Here is a 24,235-nt window from a genome sequence, read left to right as displayed (position 1 = left end):
ATCTAATTGGGGAGTTTATTTTATCATGTATTGTGATCCAATCGGGGAGTTTATTATGACCTTAAATATGTTAGGGTTTTTTCAACCAATTCAACAAAGTGGGTTCATGTATTTAGAAACATAAATATTGTAACCTATTCATAATGAACAACTCATTAAAAATACAAAACAGAAAGAAGAAAAACAGAAAAAACTTCAGACTTCGAAAAGAGAAATGGTTGTGGCCTCATTCACAATTTCTTTATATCGACGTCATGTTGTTTTCCCGTACTTTTAGTACACTCGCAGGTTAAAACCCCCAATACTTTCACCCATCGTTTGATTAATGAACATTGTCACCGACTCACCAGTACAAAATGTAAACAAGACGATCCTGCCACTCCTACTATCAAATGTAATTTTGTCGGGTTGTTTTCGCCGTGTGTTAATAACATATTCTGCCATTTTATTAAATGTTTAAACAACTGCAATACATTGATTCTCAGAAATGTTCAACTCACATTATGATATAAAAATGTTTCGTCCCACAGGGAATCCCCTGATTGAGAATGTGAGTATTTTTAGAAAGTTCCCGACTATTGGCCTTGACCTTCACTGAAACGAGGTTATTCCCGCCATTGATCCAATCCGGTACTGTTCCGACTTCATACTTCATACTTCTATTTGATTTTCAGTATGGCCGATTACCTAATCACGGGGGGAACTGGTTACATCCCCGACGATGGGTTGACGGGTGCCCAGCTCTTTGGCGGCGGCGATGGGATGACTTACAAGTGAGTAGACATCATATATATTCATTGATCGTTACGTGATAGACACGTGGGCCCAAACTGGACATGTGGAAAGTTTGAGTTCCGAATGTAAACAACACAAACACAACGACGCATTTGTTGCTAGAATGTTCGTAAATAATGTAATCATGATCATGGAATATTTCATTTATTCGGACCGTATACGAATCAGATTTAGTTTCACTAAACATTTCCTCGTCGAAGTAAACAACTGGTTCTAAAAATAATTGGAATGGACGTGACTCACTACCAACATTGCACTTAAGACCCCACCTGGGCACTCCTTGTTTATTTGCTTGTTGCGATGGCACAAGCAGTTACATTGTTTGAGGTTGCGTTTATATGTTGGTTCAGGTCGAACACAACAATTACTGCCCTCTTTCTCCCCGTAAGTGTGTAGCTAGTCCTGCACCAAGACCGTGGAATATATTTATTTTATGAAAAAATAATAATCTAGAAATGCATATACAAAAGCAAGTCTAGCCGGCTCAAGCTAGCTCTATTCCACATCAGTATAGGGAAAAAAAATAAATTTTCGAGTCAAGAAGGATATTGTGTAATATAAGATTTCAGAGACTAAATGTTAGTCTAGTGTGAAGCATAAAACGTAGGCTAGGCCTAGTTGTCCAGAGAGACAGAGTTGTAGAGAGAACCCAGAGCTTTTTTCAAAATCGATGTGTTTAGCTTTTGTTCCACATTCTCAAGCCCCTAAGTTGTGAAGTCTTGTCATTTTCCAAATCTTACACTGTGTGTAAATATTGTTGATTTGATACATGGTATCTGCAGATTTTATCTTATAGTTTTGATTCTTCCACTATAAAATTTCATGTAAAAACAATTTTAAGACCATATGTTTTGCATGTGCCTCCTGTTTTCAAGTCTATACATAACATACAATTTTGAAATGAATATGCATCGGTGGAAAGAAAAAATATCTACTTTTGAAGCAGACCTAAAGAGTATTCTTTCAATAAGCTATTCATGTTCCTGAAGAATTTATGTTCGTGCAAGATTTCTTGAAAATGTACCAGAATAAACCTGTCGTATGAGATCTAATCACACTGAGTCTAGTCATATAGTCGAAATGGAACATAATCTGAGACTGAAACGATATAATTATTTGAATTAAGATTCAAAATATCAACATCGTTTTGTGACCATTCCATTGAACGTGTTAAAAGCGTTAAGATTTTACAAAATTATTAACATGTTAAAATATTTATATTTCTAACATGTTCAAGTTTTTGACAAATGACACCATAATGAAATATATTTACTGGATATGATGAAGATTTGGTCATGTAACAGGGTTTAAAAACAATTAATTAAATCCTGAGTACTTATTTACACTATTCCAGTCATTAATCAGTACAAATTGATATGAATATTGATTATGATAAGTTACACTTGAATGGGAATATGGAAAGGTGAAATCCTCCCCTCTTTGCTAAATGATAATTGTTTTGACAAAACTTTTTGAAAGATTGGCAATGTTTATTCTAAGGCCCACAGAAGCATTTCCCGTGTTTTATCCAACTTATGAACCTTCTAACTGCAAGAAATGACAGAACATCTACATACCTTATGGTGTAACAATACAGTGTGTCGCAGTACAAGAGTAATTCGAGCAAAGCGTGCAAGAGAAAAAACACATGCAGCATGGCCCAGCTGGAGTCATGATATGTACAATGGATAACTTCTCATCACCTGTCCCGGTAGCTCAGTGGGAAAACAGTGGGTTAAAAATATTAATACAATGTGTGAGGTTGCAGGTTCGATTCATGTCATAGAATTTTCATGTAAACAATTGTGACTTTTAACCAATCATCAAACACAATTGTGTTTATGTCAAGAGGCAAATTTATAAAACGTTAATTGTAAAACCTATGTATTACAATTGAAATGTAAAATCTCATAGCAGGTGACCCATTTCAAAACCTAAGTTTGGAAGAGAACCCCTTCAAAACCTCTGTTTGGAGAATGAACTGGTTACTAGGTTTAGCCGAGGTTGTCCGGAACCTAATGCAATATGGGTAATACAGTGATAGGTTTATAATCTGGGTTAGAACTGGTGCTCAGTAATGTAAGCTTATAATGTAAGAGGTGACTGAAAGTGATCAGTGTCATGGTTGACCAACCCTAAATCAGCCTAAATCTTCAGTAGATGTCTTAGTCGTTATGTGGACAAGTATCAGCTGACCTCACTACACTGAACAGAATGTTACTAGACTCGGGCTTCATGCTAGAACTCAATTTGCAGACTTCAAATTTGTAAACAGGCATCACCTCATTAGCAAAGAAACCCACAAATGTTTAATTGCTTACCGCTGCTTATGTTCCTAGGTTTGTCAGCACCATATAAGATGGGTTTCACAAAGGGGTAAATGCAGATATACATCACTTCAGGCTCTCCTCCAACATCAACCTGATTTTCTTGATGTAACTGAAGTTCACATCAAGTTGGCTTCAAACCGAATTCAAGGGGCACTTGTGGCCCATTTTATCTAAGGCGCCTTGATTGGTTGTGCAGAGTTGCATCCCTTGCGCATGCCAGAAACCTATGATTGTGGGTTTGCCCTGATTATGTTTCTAGGTTTGTCAGCACCATACCCATCTTGTGGGTTTCTCCAAAGTTGAAAACGTCCGAGACCTGCATCACTTCGGGCTTTCCTCCCACATTAAGCTGACATGCCACGATATAACTGGAATACTGTTAAAAGCGGCGTTAAACCCAACTCACACACTCAAACCCAACTCACTCACTAATGCTTACAACCTTGCTGTTTAAAGTGATGACAGTTTTCTTATGTTTCAGTGATTTCCTCATATTACCTGGCTTCATTGACTTCTCGGCTAACGATGTGGTAAGTAGATGAATTGCTACCAATTAATGAGTCTTCAGGAAAGTAGTCGTCGCAGCAGGCTGACAATCAATAACTCCTGGCGCAAAGTTTTGATTACCATGATTATCATAGTTTTGTCACATTTGCATTTTTTTCACAATACTAAAATTGGCTCCTTTTCACTGCTATTGATGTTCTCATCAAATTTGTCAAATGCAGGTATTACTCAGTATTTCTGTCACGTCAAACTTACCCCTTAACATCTGTGTCAAGCATGAAGATTCTGCGGGGCATGGATTGTCTGTCATTTGTAGGTTAAAGTTTAATAGCATCAAAATCCTCTAGCCCAAGGGACCCGTGAAGATTCCAGGGTAGAACAGGTCTTAAGCAACCCATGCTTGCCATAAAAGGCTACTAACGGGATTGGGTGGTCAGGCTCGCTGATTTGATTGATGCATGTCATCGCCCAATTGCCTGGATCGATGCTCATGATATTAATCACTGGAATATTGCTGGTGAGTAGGACTAATCCTCATTATTTACATTTTAATTATAAAATTATGGAAAAGTGTGACAACTTACTTAGCATTTCTAAGGGTCAAAGGCCTGACAACTCAAACAGACCTTCTGCCAAATTGAAACTTTATCGGTCTATGACCAGTGATTGACAGCCATTTGAAAAATGTTCAGATACTTTATTCAGGGATGGGAATATGTTTGGTTTTAAGTGTGCCACACAGCTCCCCTATTGGTGTTAAGGCGTGCCCTTTGAGATTTGAGTTGCCCAACCACAAGAACAGGTTTTCTGGAAAAAAGAAATTGGTTACTACGTTTATAATGAACACGCTTATAACAAATTGACGGAAAAAATAAAATGTTTTTTATCCTCTGGCATTTGCTGTATATATGCATATAACGAACTACGGTTATAGCAAACGAAAATTAGTTCTCCCTTGACTTGGTTATAACCGTAGTTTACTGTGTCAGATTTTTTTCATTTTTTTCCATGTATTCTGTCTAGTATAAAGTACAGTCAAGTCTCGTTAATCCGACATTGTTGGTTGCACATGATTGTGTCGGATTAACAAAATTAAGTGATTTGTGATCGAAAATTGGACGTCTTCCCGATAGATAATAACCGTGTGTACCTTGTAATAAAATCATTAAAAACAAAATATTTATATTGTTATGTTGTTTATTCATTCATTCCTTAATTTATAATTAATGACATTGCAAAAATAATAATAATTTTCCCATTTATACATAACAATAGAGACATTACTCACTGAATTTATCACATCAATGACACAAGTTTCCTCATGTAAATGTGAGTGCTACTGTCTTAACAACTTGCTTCATTTACTTAAATTGTCTGTCAGTGTTTTCTGTATCTCACATTTTGAAGGCACATTTCTCAAAGTCCCCTGCATTTTTGTAATTTTTGTTAATTGTTAAGTTAATCTCTGCAGCCAGTGTGTGTCAAAACATGCGGTTGTGTACTCGCGGGCAGATGACCACGGAGTATGCTGACCACTTTGTCGGATTAACGAGACTGATTAATGAGTGATTTCGATAATTCGTGGCAAATCAGGTGTGTCGGAGTCGGAGTGCGAGAATGTCGGATTAACGAGTCTAAATAGCACTGAATCAATCGGTTCCCATTTTTCTTTTGTCGGATTATCGAGTGTCGGATTAACGAGACTTGTCTGTACATTTATCACTGGCTTCAAATAATACAAATCGTCACAAGGTATATTTATGTAACAAAATGTGATTAAGTGTACCCATAATACTCCAGGATCTTATGTTAACCATGCCATTCTGTATTTAACCGTGCCATTGGCTAGCTAATACAAGGAATTTTGAGCCCATTATTTTGATCTTAGGCTACCCAAGCTAAGTTCTGTTTATAGTCTGTTAGTCATTACCCTAAAATGGGTGTGGCACTACTGCATTTTGTCATGAAATAGCAAAATGTTCCAGTTCACAGTTTTTGAATATACAGCCATGCAACAAAAACATTTCTGACTTTTGTGAGTGCCGTCTGTCGAATAATGATGATTGTGCCATGGATCGGCATTAGTGGCTGTGGATGTAACAATCAATATGACAATCTTGCTGCGGGATAATTGATTGCTGGTCTTGGTTGATGAGCTGTGTAGACAGGAATTCTCATATCTGCCATAAAGCACACATGGCATGTCCTAGGGAAGAAATGGAGTTGTTTGAAGTTGTTGCTCTTCCAGATGTTGAGATGGTGTGTTTTCACTTGGACTACTTTCACAGGATGGGATTTGTTAGACTTTTGAACTTATGTTTTTTTGGGTTTTTTTTATGCAACATTGTTTGGACCGATGTAGATTGTCACATCGTTATCGTTCTTGATAGCAGTAAGTGGTCGAAATTAAGCCTGAAAGTTAAGGGCTCCTTGGCATAGTTGTAAGGTCACCAGGTCAAATTGAGGGATTCCTCGATTCAAATACTATAGCCTTAGTAGCAAACTACCCCAAAACATCCTGTGTGGCCTAGTGGATAAAGCACCTGCCCAGGGGGAGGAAGCTTGGTGGTTCCATCCCCTGGGGGTGTTATGCCAAAGATGTTAAAAGATGCTACTCTTTGTTACCCTGCCTGGAGCGCGGCATTAAAGGGCCGGTATGTTGACAGTTCTGGGTTTTTTAAATCATGCATGAATTTCCAAGTTTTATATCACACCTTTAGTTCATGCACGATTCAGTTTTCAAACAAAAAGAACAGAGCTCTTCACAGTGTAGCTGAAAACGCAAGCTTTGTACCGAATATCTCACTTCAGTCATGTTTTTATTAGAGGCAAATCAAAGAGAAAGTTTGTCTGTTTTTCTTACGCTTAGTTACAAAATGCTAATTGGCAGCTTGATGGATTAGAAGCCAGTTATTATCAAAGCCTAGATTACAAAATAGGTGCCTCAGTCGTATGAAGCCAATCACGTTGCAGATTTCCCAGGAAGAATCACTTATTAACCTGCTAAGGAGGCTACTCCCATGGTGTGGTCACTGGAACTGAAACTTCTCTTGTGGAATAAAGCAAGCAAAGCCGAGTAGTCAGCTATTGTTTGCAAACAGTGCTTCAGAAAGTCAACATACTGGCCTTTGAAGGGGATAAAACAAGGACTATGATAGTCAGTATAAAGTGTCTGTCTGCGGTATTTATGTTAAAACTGTAGCATGGTATCTCAGTGGGCTGGCACTTTAAAGCAGGCATTACTCCAGACTAATACACATGGACAGTCAGACACACACCCACACGCACACGCACATTGCTGTGGATCTCCACGTAATTTCCTGGGTGGGAGTAGGTCGACTTTACTTGAATGTCAATGAATGTTTATATGATATCCTTTCTTTTTTTTCCAAAAGTGAATAATTAACAAAATGATGTTTCCTTTCCAGGACCTGACATCTGCGTTGACCCGTAAGATCACCCTGAAGTCTCCACTAGTGTCCTCACCAATGGACACGGTCACTGAAGCTCAGATGGCCATTGGCCTAGCAGTATGTTGTCTCTCTCTTTTTTGATGTACCTATTATTTCAAGATTGTCATACCTTACATGTCATTAGCAGAATATGTTTGAAGTATCCAGTGGGAGTTTCCTATATTTTGTGTTTTCAGGGTCTGTATGAGATTCCCTGACAATGTAACCAAAAAAATTGGGATCCTTAAGTGTTTCGACCCCACTTAATTTGGAACACTGAATAGTATCAAGAAAATGGTAAACATACAACTCGTATACTACTCTGGGTTCTGGGCTTTTTCTCCCAAACTGTCAGTCGCGATGGTGAAGCGCCTCTCCCACTATAGAATTAGCTGTTAACTATGTCTTTTAATGCCAGAAATATGGGCGGTCGGGTAGCTTAGTGGTTAAAGCGTTAGCTGGTCACGCTGAAGACCCAGGTTCGATTCCTGACATGGGTACAATGTGTGAAGCCTATTTCTGGTGTCACCCGCCGTGATATTGCTGGAATATTGCTAAAAGCGGTGTAAAACCATATTCACTCACTCACTAATGCTGGAACTTTTTTCTTCCACAGTTGTGTGGTGGTATCGGAATCATCCATCATAACTGTACCGCTGAGTTCCAGGCAAATGAGGTCAGAAAGGTCAAGGTAAGGTCAACTCATTTTCATATCACAAAACAAAAATAACGACGCATGGGAGTAAGACCGGACGTGCTCATAGCATATTGAGGTAGCTAAAGGCATGGGATCTTCGGTTTCCAAGTTTTACTGCATTTGCAATATGTTTTCACGAACCGATTGTAATGTTAGGGACCAGTTCAAAAGTTTGATGGGGTGAGGTGATGGTTCTGCAAGTTTTCCATCTGACAAAGTCAACTTTCCTGATTTCTCAATGTGTTATACAGTCTTTGGGTACCATTGTACAAAACAGCCTTAGCGCTCCGACTAATGTTAAGGTATGGCAGTATGATCAGCTTAGTGCTAAGATTGCTTTGTATTTTCATTCATTTGCTTTCAGGAGCATCCAATCTTTCCTCAATTAGGGTTTTATCCTCGTCGGCAATTGTCCATCTCATGCAGTGCGTAATGTATAATGACAGATTTGATCTATAAAAACCCTACAAACGATTGTCAACACTAAAAAACATTCTGAAAAAAACCCAGAGCAAAACACGAGAATGTGTGGCAAAAGAGGCCACTAAACTTGGAAATTCAACAAAAGAAAAAAAAAATTTCCGACTTCAAACTTGTGAATTGGTTCCTGATTAAAGTAGCTGGAGACTGGACTTATTCTGTTTCAAAGTTGTGCTGCATTGGACAGATGTGACATGAACTGTCATCTGATGCGGTAAAGTCAAAATGGTTCATGATATATGTTCAGTGTTCCTGTTTACGGTAAAATTAAGCTTGACCGGTAATTCATGTGACTGCAAGTCCCTGTGGACCGGCAAATAAAGTACCTTATAAATCCTTGTTGTTGAACAAAACTTCAGCGATATTCATGTATTCATTAGTGCAAGTAAATAACATTTTGCTTTGCTTCAATGATAAATTTAATTTTTGTGACTTAGTTTCGAAGTATTAAAAAAAAAAATAAAGAGAAAATTGTGAATGAACTTTGGGTGAATGACATGTAGATCTAACTAAGTTATTTCAGAGATGACATCATTGCATTGAACATGATATTGAAAGAATTAAAACCAGGTAATTTTCATAATGTTTTTTTATTCGTTGAAAGCTAGCATGTTTGTGGTGGGTAGGTTTTAGGGCATTGAGGCACCGTTCTGGTTTCTAGAGATAAAAATGTAAGATAATAAGAATATTTATAATATTACAAGGCGGCAGTTCTTAGATTAGATACATTTTGATAGGTTGTTGATTTCAAATTTGTGGTGAGAGAAATTCAGTGCTAAGTTCGTGCTACGGGGCTGGAGCTGGTGAAGTCACTTCCTTTGCGAAGTTTTGAAGTTGAATGTGTATATATCAAAATAGAATGGTGATAAAATTTCTTGAAAATTTCCTGCTGCTGAATGCATAGTGAAACTTGTGTGTGTATATTTTCAAATTTATGATCAAATTTTAAAACTTTTTCAACATATGCTCCATGACACTTTTTCATGGATAGCAACTTCATTTATTCTTTGTGTGATGTTTCAGAGTAACTTCTTGCTCCTTCACCAGGTGAAGTAGCTCTGAAACATCGTAAAGAAGAATAAATAAAGTTGCTATCTATGAAAAAGTGTCATGTATTCAGACCGCCTGGGTGGTCTTGTGGTAGAGCTTCCACCCGGAGAGCGGAAGGTCCGCAGTTCGATCCCCAGCCACTGACTTGATTGATGCATGTCATTGTATCCCAATTGTGTAGATTGATGCTCATGATGTCAATCAATGGATTGTCTGTTCCAGACCTAATTATTTACAGACCGCCGTCATATAGCTGGAATATTGCTGAGTGAGGCGTTAAACAACAAACATATATAAATCCAAAACATATTCTAATGTATGTCGATATTTTCTTAGAACTAATGGAAGTCAATGTTTTTATCTAAGTACTTTACCTTTCCCTTTGTGTTTTTCAATATTATTATTGATGTCACCATGGCAACATCATCACGATGCTGCAGTCACGGCAGTCATATTAGTTGGACAACTGTACTTTTTCTTTGACTGTTACATGTCAGTATTAGGTATTGGCATACTAACAACTATTCTTCATTTTCTTTGTCCAACGATGGAAGTAAATTGTATACCCTAATGCACTCACCAAAACATGCTTTGATCTTAGCATCAATCAAGAACGTCTGAGGGTTTTCTCATAAAAGTCCCCAAGTAGAGCACGATGGCTTCTGAGTCAGACCAACATGTGAACGGCTAATAACGGTATCCTTTGTCATTCCATTACTGATCCCAACTTACTTTTCCATTAGATGTTTTTCTCGTTTCCCATTATCCACAGTAATAATGACATTTTGATGGGGACGTGACTGGGGATGTTTTTGCTTAACATGACGTACAGCTCGGTGAAATTGATACCTCTTAATTAGTTTTCAGGGAAGTATTACTTATATTCCTGTACCGAAAACATGGTATTGATTTCTTGTACATAAAAACAGACTCTAATTGGATGAGCCAGCACGTTGCCATGGTGATGCTAATCCATAATACTCTAATGCAGAAGTTGCCTTTTGGTCATTTATCAGGAAATTAACACACTTGACATCAATTGCTGGTGATATTTCTGATTTATTTGCTGAGAGGGAAAATATGCTTGTCAGGAGTTGATTAGGTTCCTTGTTAAAAAAATGTCCACATTGATGAGTCAGATGTTCAGAAGGGTTCACAAAGTATATGATCTAGATTACCAGTTGTCGGACTTTCATATTTGTGGAAGCCTCGGTGGCTGAGTGGGTTAGATCGCTGACTTTGTGTGTCCGAGGATGACATCAGGGATGTATTTAGACCTGGTCGGGGATAGTTATTGACAAATTTTAAAGTCACAACTGAAAACAACTGTGCAGTATCCGAGTATCAAGTATCAGAGACTTGTGAAGATCCTGGTTAGCATATCTCTTCGGCAAACCATGCTTGGCGTAAAAGGCGTCTGTGCTTTCCATGAGAGGCAACTAAGGGGATCGAGTTGGTTGATGCATGTCTTCGTATCCCATTTGCATGGATCAATGCTCATGATGTTAATCACTGAAATATCTGGTCCACACTCAATTATTTTTCATACTTCCGTCATATAACTATGATATTGCTGAGTGCGGCGTTAAACAACAAACAAACAAACAAACAGTGTATCAGATGGGGAAACAGGTGACCTAGTCATCACACTAAACACATCACTGTTCCAGGTTCCTGACCTTAATTACCATTGTTGATTTGAATCCAAGATGTGACATTATTGTGATCTTTTGTTGCATACTGCTTAGGTAAAGTTTCCTTACCTGAGTCTCACTGGGCTTTCATTAAACTGACAGTTTGTTTGTTTGTTTGTTTGTTTGTTTGTTTGTTTGTTTGTTTGTTTAATTTTTGCTGCAATCAACAATATTCTAGGAACCATATATGACTGCGGTCTGTAAATATATAAAATTCAGGGATTTACGTCATGAGCATTGATCTCCGAGATGCCAACCATGTCTTGGAATACAGTATTTCCAAAGCCATTTTTTGTGTTTTTTTCGCCTCATGAAAATATAAGTGGGTCCCTGGACAACAGCTTGAATTAAATGCTTTCAAAGATAATTTGTAATAATTAAATACCAAAGTTAGACAAAATACATTTTTGTTTGAAATGTGGCCCCGATGTATGTCACTGATGAGATTGTCGCTCGCCGTTCAATTTCAATTTTCAAGTACTTTTTCAATGTTTGGATTGAAATTCAATTTCGAGATTTAACCATACAAACACAAGCAAATATTACGGCTTGCATGTGCTACATTACTATGCTTCATGTATGTATAGGTTGAGTGAAAATGTCAAAGCGAAAACCAGCATCATGGAACTCTTAACATTACTCTTTTTCACATGAAAAAATTATCATTTACTTCAAAGCTTCCATTAGTATTGGCATCTCTGCTATCTACTCATTTGGGATACAATGACTTGCATCAACTAAGTCACCGAGCCTGACTACCCGATCCCATTAGTTGCCTCTTACTTCAAGCATGGGTTGCAGAAGACCTATTATACCCCAGATCTTCACAGATCATTAAACTGACAGTCCTTAACATGGCTGTAATAATATTACAAGCAGCATTGCCAACTCACTCACTCACTCTTGGTATAGAGGGCTCAAAATCGGGAGCAGTCAAAACAGCCTCATGTCAGAATGGCCTCCAAAGTTAAAATGAAAACGCCACGACCCATAGTCAGGAGCCTCAACAGAAGTCAAAATGGCCAATCTCAAGTATGATGTCACATTATGAGTTTTATGTGGGGCCGTTAAGACGATGGTTTTGTGACCATTTGACTCTTTTGTGGCTGTCTTGACTGATGAGCTTTGAGGCTGTTCACACATGAGGCCGTTTTAACAACAACCCCTGAAAATGCATTTAGATTACTATTGTTTTTTACAGAAATATGAACAAGGATTTATCCTTGACCCAGTGGTCATGTCCCCAAGTCATACAGTTTCCGATATTGTGCAAGCCAAGAGACAATATGGCTTCTCGGGTATCCCCATCACTGAGAAGGGACACATGGGGGAGAAGCTGGTTGGCCTCGTCACGCAGCGGGACATCGACTTCTTCACCAGGGACCAGTACCACACACCCATCTCAGAGGTAAGTCGTGTTGCTGGGTCGGAGCATTGCCAGCACAGCCACCAAAGGTGCCACAATTCCTTATAAGTGTCAGACACACATGAACATGGGTTCAAATCCCAGACTCACCTGGACTCACCTGTGTGGCTTGTGGGTTTCACCAAAGTGGTCAATGTCCTACATCACTTTGGGCTTTCCTCACACATGAAGCACACATTCGTTAAATGATTGCAGTACTGTTCCAAGGAGGATTTTAACTAATTCACTCACTCTATAGATTTTCATCTATCGATTTTATATGTTGACATTTTCTCAAAGACCATCGATGTGTTTTACCCTCAATTATTTATACGTTTATCAAAGGTTAGTGATGTTTATGCCTTGTTACCATGTATGCAGACAACAGATGATAAAAATATTCAGTGGCAGATTTCTTTCAGTGTCTCGCTGTCGACCAGTCTATTTGCAGTACGCTGTTTTAGTGTTCAAAATAAAAGGGGGTCCTGGCATCCTAGAGGTCCCCTCCGATGATATTTGAATCTAGGCTCCCCCTAAATGTTTAGGGGCTGGATGGTCCGAAGAAATAAAACAAATAAGAATAAACAAAACTGGCTTTGGCTGAAATACCAATGTTAAGTTGTTAGTTGTGTTTGCAATGTCAACTTTTGGCCTTACACTTTTTTCGCTTTACACCGACCTTGAAAATCGAAAATTCAGAAAAAGATAAAATCAGAATAATACTGGGTGTTACTTTTGGTACCAAAGACACTAAGACCAGTTTGAAGTTCAAAGTTACAATGAAATGCCTCTCAGCTTTTAGATTTATAATATTTATACAAACCCTTACCAGGCCAAGATTATTGGGTTTTTCCACCTACCAATCCAAATCAATCCCGTACCATGCATTGTATTCTTTTATTGATGAAATAGAAAAACTATCATGGCCTGATTTTGTGGAGATGCTTGTCGGGGGCTTGTGGGAGCTAGCAGCTGCATATGTGTGATAATTGTTGGTAACCATGGTAACACATTGATATAACTAAAGGTGATGACCCCCTATGAAGACCTAATAGTGGCCCCAGCAGGTGTGACGCTCAAAGAGGCCAATGGAATCTTACAAAAGAGCAAGAAAGGTGGGATTTCTAACAGAATGAACAATAATGGGACATTGTGAAAACACCTTTCAAGTTGTCTGTATGTTTATGTAGTGTTCATCGATACATTATGCAGTTTAAGAGAAAATAATGATGGTGTTTTTAAATAATAGCAGCTTCTATGGGCTGTTTTTTTTATGGTATAACAAAACAATTGGAGAAATTAGTGGCCTCTACCAAACATATGTACTCAGTGTTTTTTCCTGAAATCAGTCACAAACTAGCCTTAAAAAATCACCATGACTGAAGAATTGGGTCATAATTAGTTCTTAAGAATTGTTTGTGATAATCATTGTCTATTTTGTTTTGTGTACATCAATATCACTACAGTTCAGGGTCGATTCAAAGTCCCAGCTTCCCAGTCTCTCTTGTTCAGTGACAAATGTTGGTTTGCTTTTTGACCAAAAGAAATACAATCTATGCTGTTGAAAGTCCACTATTTCAATCCATTCCCAACGTTCTGCTGGCTTAAATATGATTTTTTAGGCTAAAAAAAATAATAATCTTGGTCCTCAGGCACCGCCCTATCATCCTAAAGTTCACTGCACGTTTCATTTTTATTTCCATTTTATAAAAAAAACACACCAAAAATCCTTAAATATTCCAAGTCCAACGGTAGTCATATAGTGTATTCCAGTATTTTACTCATCAAGGAATACATTTATGTAGGGAGGCCCTTTCCGAGGGTGGATTGTACACAATTGTTTATTGGTTACATACTAGTTTGAACAACCCAAAAAAGAAGACACTGCCCGCCCGCACTACAATTTCAAAAACCATTGCCTGAGAACCAATTCTTTTATGTTTTTAAGCCTTAATTTGACACAGTCATAGCTGTTTCATGTACATTTGTGTATTGGAAGTCTACAATGTCTGCAGGTAAACTCCCCATTGTGAATGATCGAGATGAGCTGGTGGCTCTCATTGCCAGAACCGACACAAAGAAGAACCGAGAGTTTCCACTGGCATCCAAGGACGAGAAGTAAGTGGGGTGTGGCACGCCTCACAATGCATAGAAACTTAACATAACAGGCCTACTCAAGTGTCAATTCAAGATTTAATTCTCTGGCAATTTTCAAAATGTAATATTTACAAAATTTTGCAATGACCCACAGCTTGAGTTACCACCTGTCACAAAATAACATGCTGAATCTTATGGTACTATTAGAATGAGGGGGCACGGGAGGCCCAGTCGTCTGAGACACCTGATTCGATGTGCAGAGTTGCGTCCCTTGGGCACGCCAGAAACCTATGATTGTGTGTTCGAATCCCGGTTCGCTCCAATTATATTTCTAGGTTTGTCAGCACCATACCCGTGCTCGTGGGTTTCACCGAAGTGGTAAACATCTGAGACCTGCATCACTTTGGGCTTTCCTCCAACGTAAGCTGACACGCCGTGATATAACTGGAATACTGTTAAAAGCGATGTTAAACCAAACTCACTCACTTATAGAATGAATCTACATCAAATTGTCATGCATGTTAACCCATGTTACCTGTGGCGGGAGGAACATAGAGGACTTTAGCCTTAAGTAGTGCAAATTAAGTATTGCGATGTGTTGATACGTGAGGTGGGCGTGTCATGACACCCCTAGTGCCGAGGATGTTTGCATGTTAGCAAAGGCAGATGTGCACATGAAGGGAAAATAAGGTCACACAATGTAGCATGTATTTGTTACAGTTCTGTTGGCAACATACGTAGATGCTTCATGGGGTATAATTTTGAATAAACTAACGTTTGTTTGTTTGTTTGTTGTTTTACGCTGCACTCATCAATATTGCAGCTATATGATGGCGGTCTGTAAATAATCGAATCTGGACCAGACAATCCAGTGATTGACATCATGAGCATCAATCCAGTTGGGACCAATGACAGCGAGCGAGCCTGACCACCCTTATACCCTTGTGGGTATCTGATTGGTCAGTAGGAGGGACATAGAAGGGACATAACTCGCAATATCACACTCCAGCCTAGTCTGGCAAGGGGATTTTTGTAGTCAGTTAGCTCCCTTGCCTTGTGGTATCAGCTCTACTCATTGCTTCAGTGTCAAGCAATGGTAGGGTTCACACAAAGTCCATGTACGGAGCTTTGTTCATTTGACTTCCATGAGTAATAAATGGCCTCATTTTGTTAGCTTACTGAACATGTTTGTCAGTACTGCACTGCGTGTCGGCTGTGTGTAGTCACGGGTGATAGAGGAACATATTCAGACCTGTATTGACAATGGATGTGATGGTGTGCATGTTGTTGCAGGAAGCAGTTGTTGGTCGGCGCTGCAGTCAGCACACACGAGGAGGACAAGGATCGCATTGACCAGCTTGTGCAGGCAGGGGTGGACGTGGTTGTGTTGGTAGGTAGGACAGACGTGGTTGGGTTGGGAGATAGGACAGACGTGGTTGTGCTGGTGGGTAGGACAGACATGGTTGTGTTGGTGGGTAGGACAGACGTGGTTGTGCTGGTGGGTAGGACGGACGTGGTTGTGTTGGTAGGTAGGACAGACGTGGTTGTGTTGGTAGGTAGGACAGACGTGGTTGTGTTGGTAGGTAGGACAGACATGGTTGTGTTGGTAGGTAGGACAGACGTGGTTGTGTTGGTAGGTAGGACAGACGTGGTTGTGTTGGTGGGTAGGACAGACGTGGTTGTGTTGGTAGGTAGGACAGACGTGGTTGTGTTGGTAGGTAGGACAGACGTGGTTGTGTTGGTAGGTAGGACAGACATGGTTGTGTTGGTGGGTAGGACAGACGTGGTTGTGTTGGTGGGTAGGACAGACGTGGTTGTGTTGGTAGGTAGGACAGACGTGGTTGTGTTGGTAGGTAGGACAGACGTGGTTGTGTTGGTAGGTAGGACAGACGTGGTTGTGTTGGTAGGTAGGACAGACGTGGTTGTGCTGGTGGGTAGGACAGACGTGGTTGTGCTGGTGGGTAGGACAGACGTGGTTGTGTTGGTGGGTAGGACAGACGTGGTTGTGTTGGTAGGTAGGACAGACATGGTTGTGTTGGTAGGTAGGACAGACGTGGTTGTGTTGGTGGGTAGGACAGACATGGTTGTGTTGGTGGGTAGGACAGACGTGGTTGTGTTGGTGGGTAGGACGGACATGGTTGTGTTGGTGGGTAGGACAGACATGGTTGTGTTGGTAGGTAGGACAGACGTGGTTGTGTTGGTAGGTAGGACAGACGTGGTTGTGTTGGTGGGTAGGACAGACGTGGTTGTGTTGGTGGGTAGGACAGACGTGGTTGTGCTGGTGGGTAGGACAGACGTGGTTGTGCTGGTAGGTAGGACAGACGTTGTTGTGCTGGTGGGTAGGACAGACATGGTTGTGTTGGTGGGTAGGACAGACATGGTTGTGTTGGTGGGTAGGACAGACATGGTTGTGTTGGTGGGTAGGACAGACGTGGTTGTGTTGGTGGGTAGGACGGACATGGTTGTGTTGGTGGGTAGGACAGACGTGGTTGTGCTGGTGGGTAGGACAGACATGGTTGTGTTGGTGGGTAGGACAGACGTGGTTGTGTTGGTGGGTAGGACGGACATGGTTGTGTTGGTAGGTAGGACAGACGTGGTTGTGTTGGTGGGTAGGACAGACGTGGTTGTGTTGGTGGGTAGGACAGACATGGTTGTGTTGGTGGGTAGGACAGACGTGGTTGTGTTGGTGGGTAGGACGGACATGGTTGTGTTGGTGGGTAGGACAGACATGGTTGTGTTGGTGGGTAGGACAGACGTGGTTGTGTTGGTGGGTAGGACGGACATGGTTGTGTTGGTGGGTAGGACAGACGTGGTTGTGTTGGTAGGTAGGACAGACGTGGTTGTGTTGGTAGGTAGGACAGACATGGTTGTGTTGGTAGGTAGGACAGACGTGGTTGTGTTGGTGGGTAGGACAGACGTGGTTGTGTTGGTTGGTAGGACAGACATGGTTGTGTTGGTGGGTAGGACAGACGTGGTTGTGTTGGTGGGTAGGACAGACGTGGTTGTGTTGGTGGGTAGGACAGACGTGGTTGTGTTGGTGGGTAGGACAGACGTGGTTGTGTTGGTAGGTAGGACAGACGTGGTTGTGTTGGTAGGTAGGACAGACGTGGTTGTGTTGGTAGGTAGGACAGACGTGGTTGTGTTGGTAGGTAGGACAGACATGGTTGTGTTGGTAGGTAGGACAGACGTGGTTGTGTTGGTGGGTAGGACAGACGTGGTTGTGTTGGTGGGTAGGACAGACATGGTTGTGTTGGTGGGTAGGACAGACATGGTTGTGTTGGTAGGTAGGACAGACATGGTTGTGTTGGTAGGTAGGACAGACATGGTTGTGTTGGTGGGTAGGACAGACATGGTTGTGTTGGTGGGTAGGACAGACGTGGTTGTGTTGGTGGGTAGGACAGACGTGGTTGTGTTGGTGGGTAGGACAGACGTGGTTGTGTTGGTAGGTAGGACAGACGTGGTTGTGTTGGTAGGTAGGACAGACATGGTTGTGTTGGTAGGTAGGACAGACATGGTTGTGTTGGTGGGTAGGACAGACGTGGTTGTGTTGGTGGGTAGGACGGACGTGGTTGTGTTGGTGGGTAGGACGGACGTGGTTGTGTTGGAACTGAGTACAGCCGACACCCACGTGTTTAGACGTAAGATAGATGGTCACACAGACTTTGAGTACTGTTGTCATTGTTTTTGTTTTACAAGCTATTGTTGTGCTAAGATTAACCTTTGCGGTGATGATGAGACAAATATGAGTATGAAATATGCAGGACTGCACGGTATTACTGGTATACTGCAATACTCTTCAACTGATACATATTGCAATATTTTTTCAGTGTTCCAGCATATGATAAAAAAACTGTAAAAGTTTTGTTTTTATGTACATCGTTTAACCTAAAATCTACACAAAGGTGGAAATGTGGAAGTGACGTTTCTTTTACGATGTTTTTGCCCCTGTAACCATAACTAGAAAATGGGGCCGTCCGACATGCTGAGTAGTATTGTCTTCAGTGTGTAGAAAAAAGGATCTGCATGGACAACCAGTGTTGATCACTTCAAACACTTTAGCTCCCAATATATCGCAATGCGAATAGTAATACAGATAGCTGTATCACAATATATTGCAATCAAATTATTTTTCCTACAAAGCCTTAGTAATATGTACATTTTCTGTTAACAGGATTCCTCACAAGGCAACTCAATATTCCAGATCAATCTCATTCGCTACCTTAAACAGAAGTACCAAGATCTCCAAGTGATCGGAGGCAATGGTAAATACATTCTAGAAAATAGTCATTAAGACATATTCCATCTTAGGATGTGGAGACCGCCTCCGTGGTCTAGTGGTAGGGCATCCCCCCGGAGAGCGAAAGGTCCGGGGTTCGATCCCCAACGGCGTCATACCAAAAGATGGTACTTGTTGTTAACCTGTCTGGCGCTTGGCATTAAGGGGCTAAAACAAGGACTGGTACGAGCAGCCACACAAACACACACACGTACATGCATGTCGCTATATAAGTGCAATAATCTTGGGCGCGACGTTAAAACCCCATTTTACCTCACATCACCTCACCTTAGGATGTGGGCAGTATTTTGTGATCACTGTGCCACTCTGTCATGTATGGAAATTACCTTGTGTTCAAATGAAGTAATGTAAGTCAATACATCACCCTAGTGATGTGGTGCAGCTGACAGTCATACACTGAAGACCCCATCTTCCAGAGGCAAGGGAGTGAACTGACTATAAAAGTTCAGTTTCCACCCTTGACAAACTAGGCTGGAATTATGGAGTTACATTTTGGCTGGACTAATGAGTTTATGCATAGTCCAATCAAAATCGTTTACCGAAATCATGAGTGAGACCCGTGAAGATCCGGGTCAGAATAGATCTTCAGCAACCCATGCTTGCCGTAAAAGGCGGCTATGCTTGTCGTAACAGGCGACAAGCGGGATCGGGTGGTCAGGTTTGCTGACTTGGTTGATGCATGTTATCCATCCCAATTGCGTGGATCGATGCTCATGATATCAATCACTGGATTGTCTGGTCCAGACTCAATTATTTACAGACCACTGTCATATAGCTGGAATATTGCTGAGTGTGGCGTAAAACAACAAACTAACCAACCGAAATTGTGCCTAATGAAGTCAGGCGTGCCTTACTATATCATCCATGTTTCCATTTCTGTGCCATCGGCCATGATATACTTACATTTCATTTTACAGTAGTCACAGCAGCACAAGCAAAGAATCTGATAGATGCTGGCGTCGACGGTCTGCGAGTCGGCATGGGTAGTGGCTCCATCTGCATCACACAGGAAGGTGCGTGGACACTGTTGTCATCTGCTCAATCTCATTCAAATGAGATCTCTTACTCTGATACAATACTTCTCTGGGTGAAGATCTGATGATTCCTCCATTGAAGGTTCCTGTCAGATGACATTTTGAATCAGCCAATCAGCATCAAGGCTTCTAAATTCTTGGTAGGAGTGAGAAAGCATTCAGACCATGGGAGGGAATAATTGTGGGGGGGGGTTGTTTTCTTTTGTAAAAATCGAAATATCCAAATTGAGCCCAATCATTTTAGTAATCTGACATCTGGTTGGCTCAAGAATCTGTGCATCCTCCAGTTAAATTGGATGGTCCAAAGGGCTACATTTGAAAGTGCATGTTGATCTTAAAAACTATGTTGCTTGTTGCAGTGATGGCTGTAGGTCGTCCACAGGGTACTGCAGTCTACAAAGTTGCCGAGTATGCTCGCCGATTTGGAGTGCCAGTAGTTGCTGATGGAGGCGTTTCATCAGTGGGACATATCATCAAAGCTTTGTCACTAGGAGCCTCCACAGGTAGGTGTTGGGACAGCCAGAGAAGGGCAGATCCGGGGAGGCCCAGATGTGTTTAGGGACAGATAGAGAAGGGCAGATCCGGGGAGGCCCAGATGTGTTTAGGGACAGATAGAGAAGGGCAGATCCGGGGAGGCCCAGATATGATTAGGGACAGATAGAGAAGGGCAGATCCGGGGAGGGACAGATGTGATTAGGGACAGATAGAGAAGGGCAGATCCGGGGAGGCCCAGATGTGATTAGGGACAGATAGAGAAGGGCAGATCCAGGGAGGCCCAGATGTGATTAGGGACAGACAGAGAAGGGCAGATCCAGGGAGGCCCAGATGTGATTAGGGACAGATAGAGAAGGGCAGATCCAGGGAGGGCCAGATGTCATTAGGGACAGATCGAGAAGGGCAGATCCAGGGAGGCTCAAATGTGATTAAGGACAGATAGAGAAGGGCAGATCCGGGGAGGCCCAGATATGATTAGGGACAGATATAGAAGGGCAGATCAGGGGAGGCCCAAATGTGATTAGGGACAGAGATGGACATATCTGGAAATGAGTCGAGAGATACAGATAAAATCAGACGTGGGCCCACATGCACAAACTGATCTTAGCGTTCAAACTATCGTAAGTCCATGTTAATGTATGGGAGTTAAGATCATCATAGCACTAAGATCACTTTGTGCAAGTCAACTGTCTGGCACAACCAGAGAGAGGCACATTGTTATGTGGCAGCAGAGATACACACTTTTGACATTGGTCCTTGCACAGTAAAATGACAGCTGTTCAGTTGTCCGTCTCGTTGCACTAAGCGATGATGGTTCAGATTCATATGGTAAATTAGATCCATGGTCCTCGTTATCTGTTGCATGTTATTCTTGCAGTGATGATGGGCTCGTTACTGGCTGGCACAACAGAGGCTCCAGGAGAATATTTCTTCGCTGATGGCGTGCGGTTAAAAAAATATCGTGGTATGGGATCTCTGGACGCCATGGAGACTCATCGGAGTAGTCAGAGTCGATATTTCAGGTGCAGTTGTAACCTGTTGCTAAGAAATTCAGTCCCAAATATAACATTTGTTACATTAGACCTCTTTCTAAAAGGCATTGTGTATTCATAATAATGTAATAATATGCCTAATGATGTCAAATTGTTTAGAATATAGACATTAAGGATTTTCATCACATTGACACACTATGCTATGACAATTGTAACAAATTTAAAAAATAATGATCTTATTCTATAGCAAATACTTATAATGATTTGACTGTTTTTGGCATCTATACCTGGGTCTTCTAAGTGACATTAGCAACATGACACCAGTTGTTAGGGTAATACCATCCACAAATGCCTCACAAGATTTGAAACAGTTACTCAAAGATACATGTATTCCGAAATTATTATTCGTGTCACTGTGCACCTGCTTCATGATGCTTAATCCCAATACCTGAAGATAACCATATATATACTACTCAAAAGAAGTTAAGGAACTCCTGAATTTTCCACATGACTAGAGTTAATTTGTCATGACTAGTGGGTGCTGCAACACAGCCTTCCAACTGTGGGAGTACTTTACCTTGTTTCAAGTTGTGTTTATTGCGATATTTATTGACACTATTTGCATGAAACTGTATGTTCCATGTGGTCTGGCTAACAAGCAATCTCATTAAAATCAGATCTTAGTTCTCGCTTCCGCTTAACAAAGACATGAGGACATCCCATTAGGGGTCACGTCAGAACGACCTTTCATCCGACCAATCAGAGCGTCGCTTACCAGATCATGAAAGTGACAGAATGTGATTTCTAATCATGCAACCTCGAAAACTTTAACAAGGGGTATTCCGAACGATAGTTACGGGCTTAACAACTGAATCCATACAATCTAGACCATCTATTAGCCATTCTAGAATGTTCTTTTGTTCAGGTTTCATATTTTTAATCGAGAATTTGTCAAAATATGTTTCGAAGCGTAGTCGCAATTTTGAAATTAGTGCTCTAAGGCACGAGAAAGCTGCCTTCTGATTGGCTGATTGCCGTCAAAGTTTGCGCAAGGTCGGTCTGACGTGACCCGTAATGGGATGTCCTCAGATCTTTGTTTAGCGAGAACTAAGATCTGATTTTAATGAGATTGGCCAACAAAAGGTTGCTATCATTAACGTTCTATTGTGCAGTCAGTTTGACCATTTTCTTTCATTCAAGGAGCTAAGGCAATGCTATTCCGATCAGTTATCAAACAGGATTATTAAAAAATGTAAATATTAATTATTTAATATTTTAATCGATGCTGAATCGATTCATGATCAGGCTTATCATATATATCATGTATCATTTGTCTATTTGTTATGGTCGATGCATTGGTGAATTGTGACGTTGTTAAAAGGTAAAACATAGAAAGCTGAATGTTACAAGTGTACCAGAACCTATGTGCTTGTACTTATGACTGTCTTTTCTGTTTCAGCGAGAGTGATAAAATCAAAGTAGCGCAAGGTGTTTCAGGGTCCATTGTTGACAAAGGCTCCATCCAGAAGTTTGTTCCATATCTGATAGCCGGGATCAAACATGGCTGTCAGGACATTGGCGCCAAAAGTCTTTCCATTTTAAGGTTGGTTTCTTTAGTTTGAGGATAAGCACCTATCCCACAAATGCATTTCTTTGAGATTTTCTGGCCTCAATTATATTATGGACACATTTGGCAGCATGTATTTGATTTCTGAGAAATTTGGGAGTTCAGAATTGGATGGTAGACACTCGTGTTTCTATGCATCTGTGTAGTGGGTAGACAGTTTGTGCATGTGCAGATGTTATGTCAAGATTAACACATGGATTATACTTGTTTACAGTGACCAGAATTGTCATCAGGATAGCTTTGTGTTGGCTTAGGCTATGGCTCTAGTGCTAACATCTTCAGCTTTGTTCTGTCTGTTTACTAACACTGCTTGTTTAAGTCAACCACGTCAACATTCCTCCGAACGTCCCTGCCGTTCTCTGTTTCATATCTTGATAAAGAGGATGGGGGTTAGCCTAGTGATTAAAGCATTAGCTCTTCACGCCGAATACACAGGTTCAAGTCCCTATGTGGATAATATGTGTTAAGCCATTTTTGGTGTCCCTGTCGTGACGTTACAAGAAGAGTGCTAAAAGCAGCTTACACCCATACTCTCTCACTCACAACAAACAAACCCTGTTTTCAAGATGAACCTACCCAGGTTTCTCTAAAAGTGAAAAAGAAATAATTTACAAAAATGTTATCCTATGACTTGAGCTTTACACCTTTTCTAAGAGCAAAATAACAAAATGATGTCGCAAAGTTTCTTTGTATATGACCTCCAACAAATCACTTTGTTTCTTTTTAAATGTTGACAGAACATGAAATAGAATCCAGTTATTTGTTGACATTTACCACTTGGTAAAACATTTGTGCCTGTTATTTGTTGTTTTTAGTTTGTTTTTCTTTCTGATTGGGGGGGATTTTATTTCAACATACTTTTGGACACAGTGCATGACGATGATGACATTGTACATCATTTGAAACACTGTTTGGTACTGTGTCAGTGAGTTTGATTTTACGCCGCTTTAACAATATTCCAGCAACATCACGGCTTCACACATTGTACCCATGTCGGGAATCGAACCCGGCTTTTCGGTGTGACGAGCGAATGCTTTGTAGTATGAGCCTGTTTGGGACAGGCTCATGCTACATGACATAGGGTTCAGATACTGGAAGCTGTCAGACATACTTTAACTTGAACAATTGATCAGGCTTAAAAACGCTACAGATCTAAATTCTTCATGTATGCAGATCTAACTCCATATGCTTGACAGTTCCCATTTCGGCAGGTCTCAATTCTATTCTTTGACAGGTCTCAATTCTGTTCTTTGACAGGTCTCAATTCTGTTCTTTGACAGGTC

The 24,235-nt window shown here is 40.8% G+C and overlaps 2 protein-coding genes across 3 annotated transcripts in view; one reads left to right on the top strand and one right to left on the bottom strand.

Moving 5' to 3' along the window:
• Positions 1-24,235, top strand: part of LOC139444625 (inosine-5'-monophosphate dehydrogenase 1-like) — a 43,843-nt gene that overhangs the window by 10,295 nt on the left and 9,313 nt on the right. For both annotated transcript variants that reach the window (XR_011651844.1, XM_071225538.1), the window contains exons 2-14: positions 675-773; positions 3,607-3,655; positions 7,061-7,162; positions 7,701-7,775; positions 12,207-12,413; positions 13,438-13,525; positions 14,426-14,528; positions 15,801-15,897; positions 18,679-18,769; positions 19,722-19,817; positions 20,198-20,341; positions 21,211-21,355; positions 22,785-22,928. Coding sequence is in view for 1 of the 2 variants with exons in the window: in XM_071225538.1 (XP_071081639.1) it covers positions 675-773; positions 3,607-3,655; positions 7,061-7,162; positions 7,701-7,775; positions 12,207-12,413; positions 13,438-13,525; positions 14,426-14,528; positions 15,801-15,897; positions 18,679-18,769; positions 19,722-19,817; positions 20,198-20,341; positions 21,211-21,355; positions 22,785-22,928 (1,440 nt within the window). In the remaining variant the exon portion in view is untranslated. The remainder of the gene's footprint in view (positions 1-674; positions 774-3,606; positions 3,656-7,060; positions 7,163-7,700; positions 7,776-12,206; positions 12,414-13,437; positions 13,526-14,425; positions 14,529-15,800; positions 15,898-18,678; positions 18,770-19,721; positions 19,818-20,197; positions 20,342-21,210; positions 21,356-22,784; positions 22,929-24,235) is intronic.
• LOC139445309 (uncharacterized) lies at positions 16,992-17,993 on the bottom strand (the record flags this gene model as incomplete). The annotated part of the gene is made up of 1 exon (XM_071226433.1): positions 16,992-17,993. A coding segment is annotated over exon 1 (1,002 nt), but the record flags the coding sequence as incomplete, so codon positions are not given.

Source organism: Haliotis cracherodii, unplaced genomic scaffold (genome assembly GCF_022045235.1).
Source record: "Haliotis cracherodii isolate W230 unplaced genomic scaffold, xgHalCrac1.p SCAF_6, whole genome shotgun sequence".
Classification (NCBI taxonomy): Eukaryota; Metazoa; Mollusca; class Gastropoda; order Lepetellida; family Haliotidae; genus Haliotis; species Haliotis cracherodii.
Note: the sequence above shows the minus strand (reverse complement) of the source record. Positions and strands in the feature narration are given on the sequence as shown.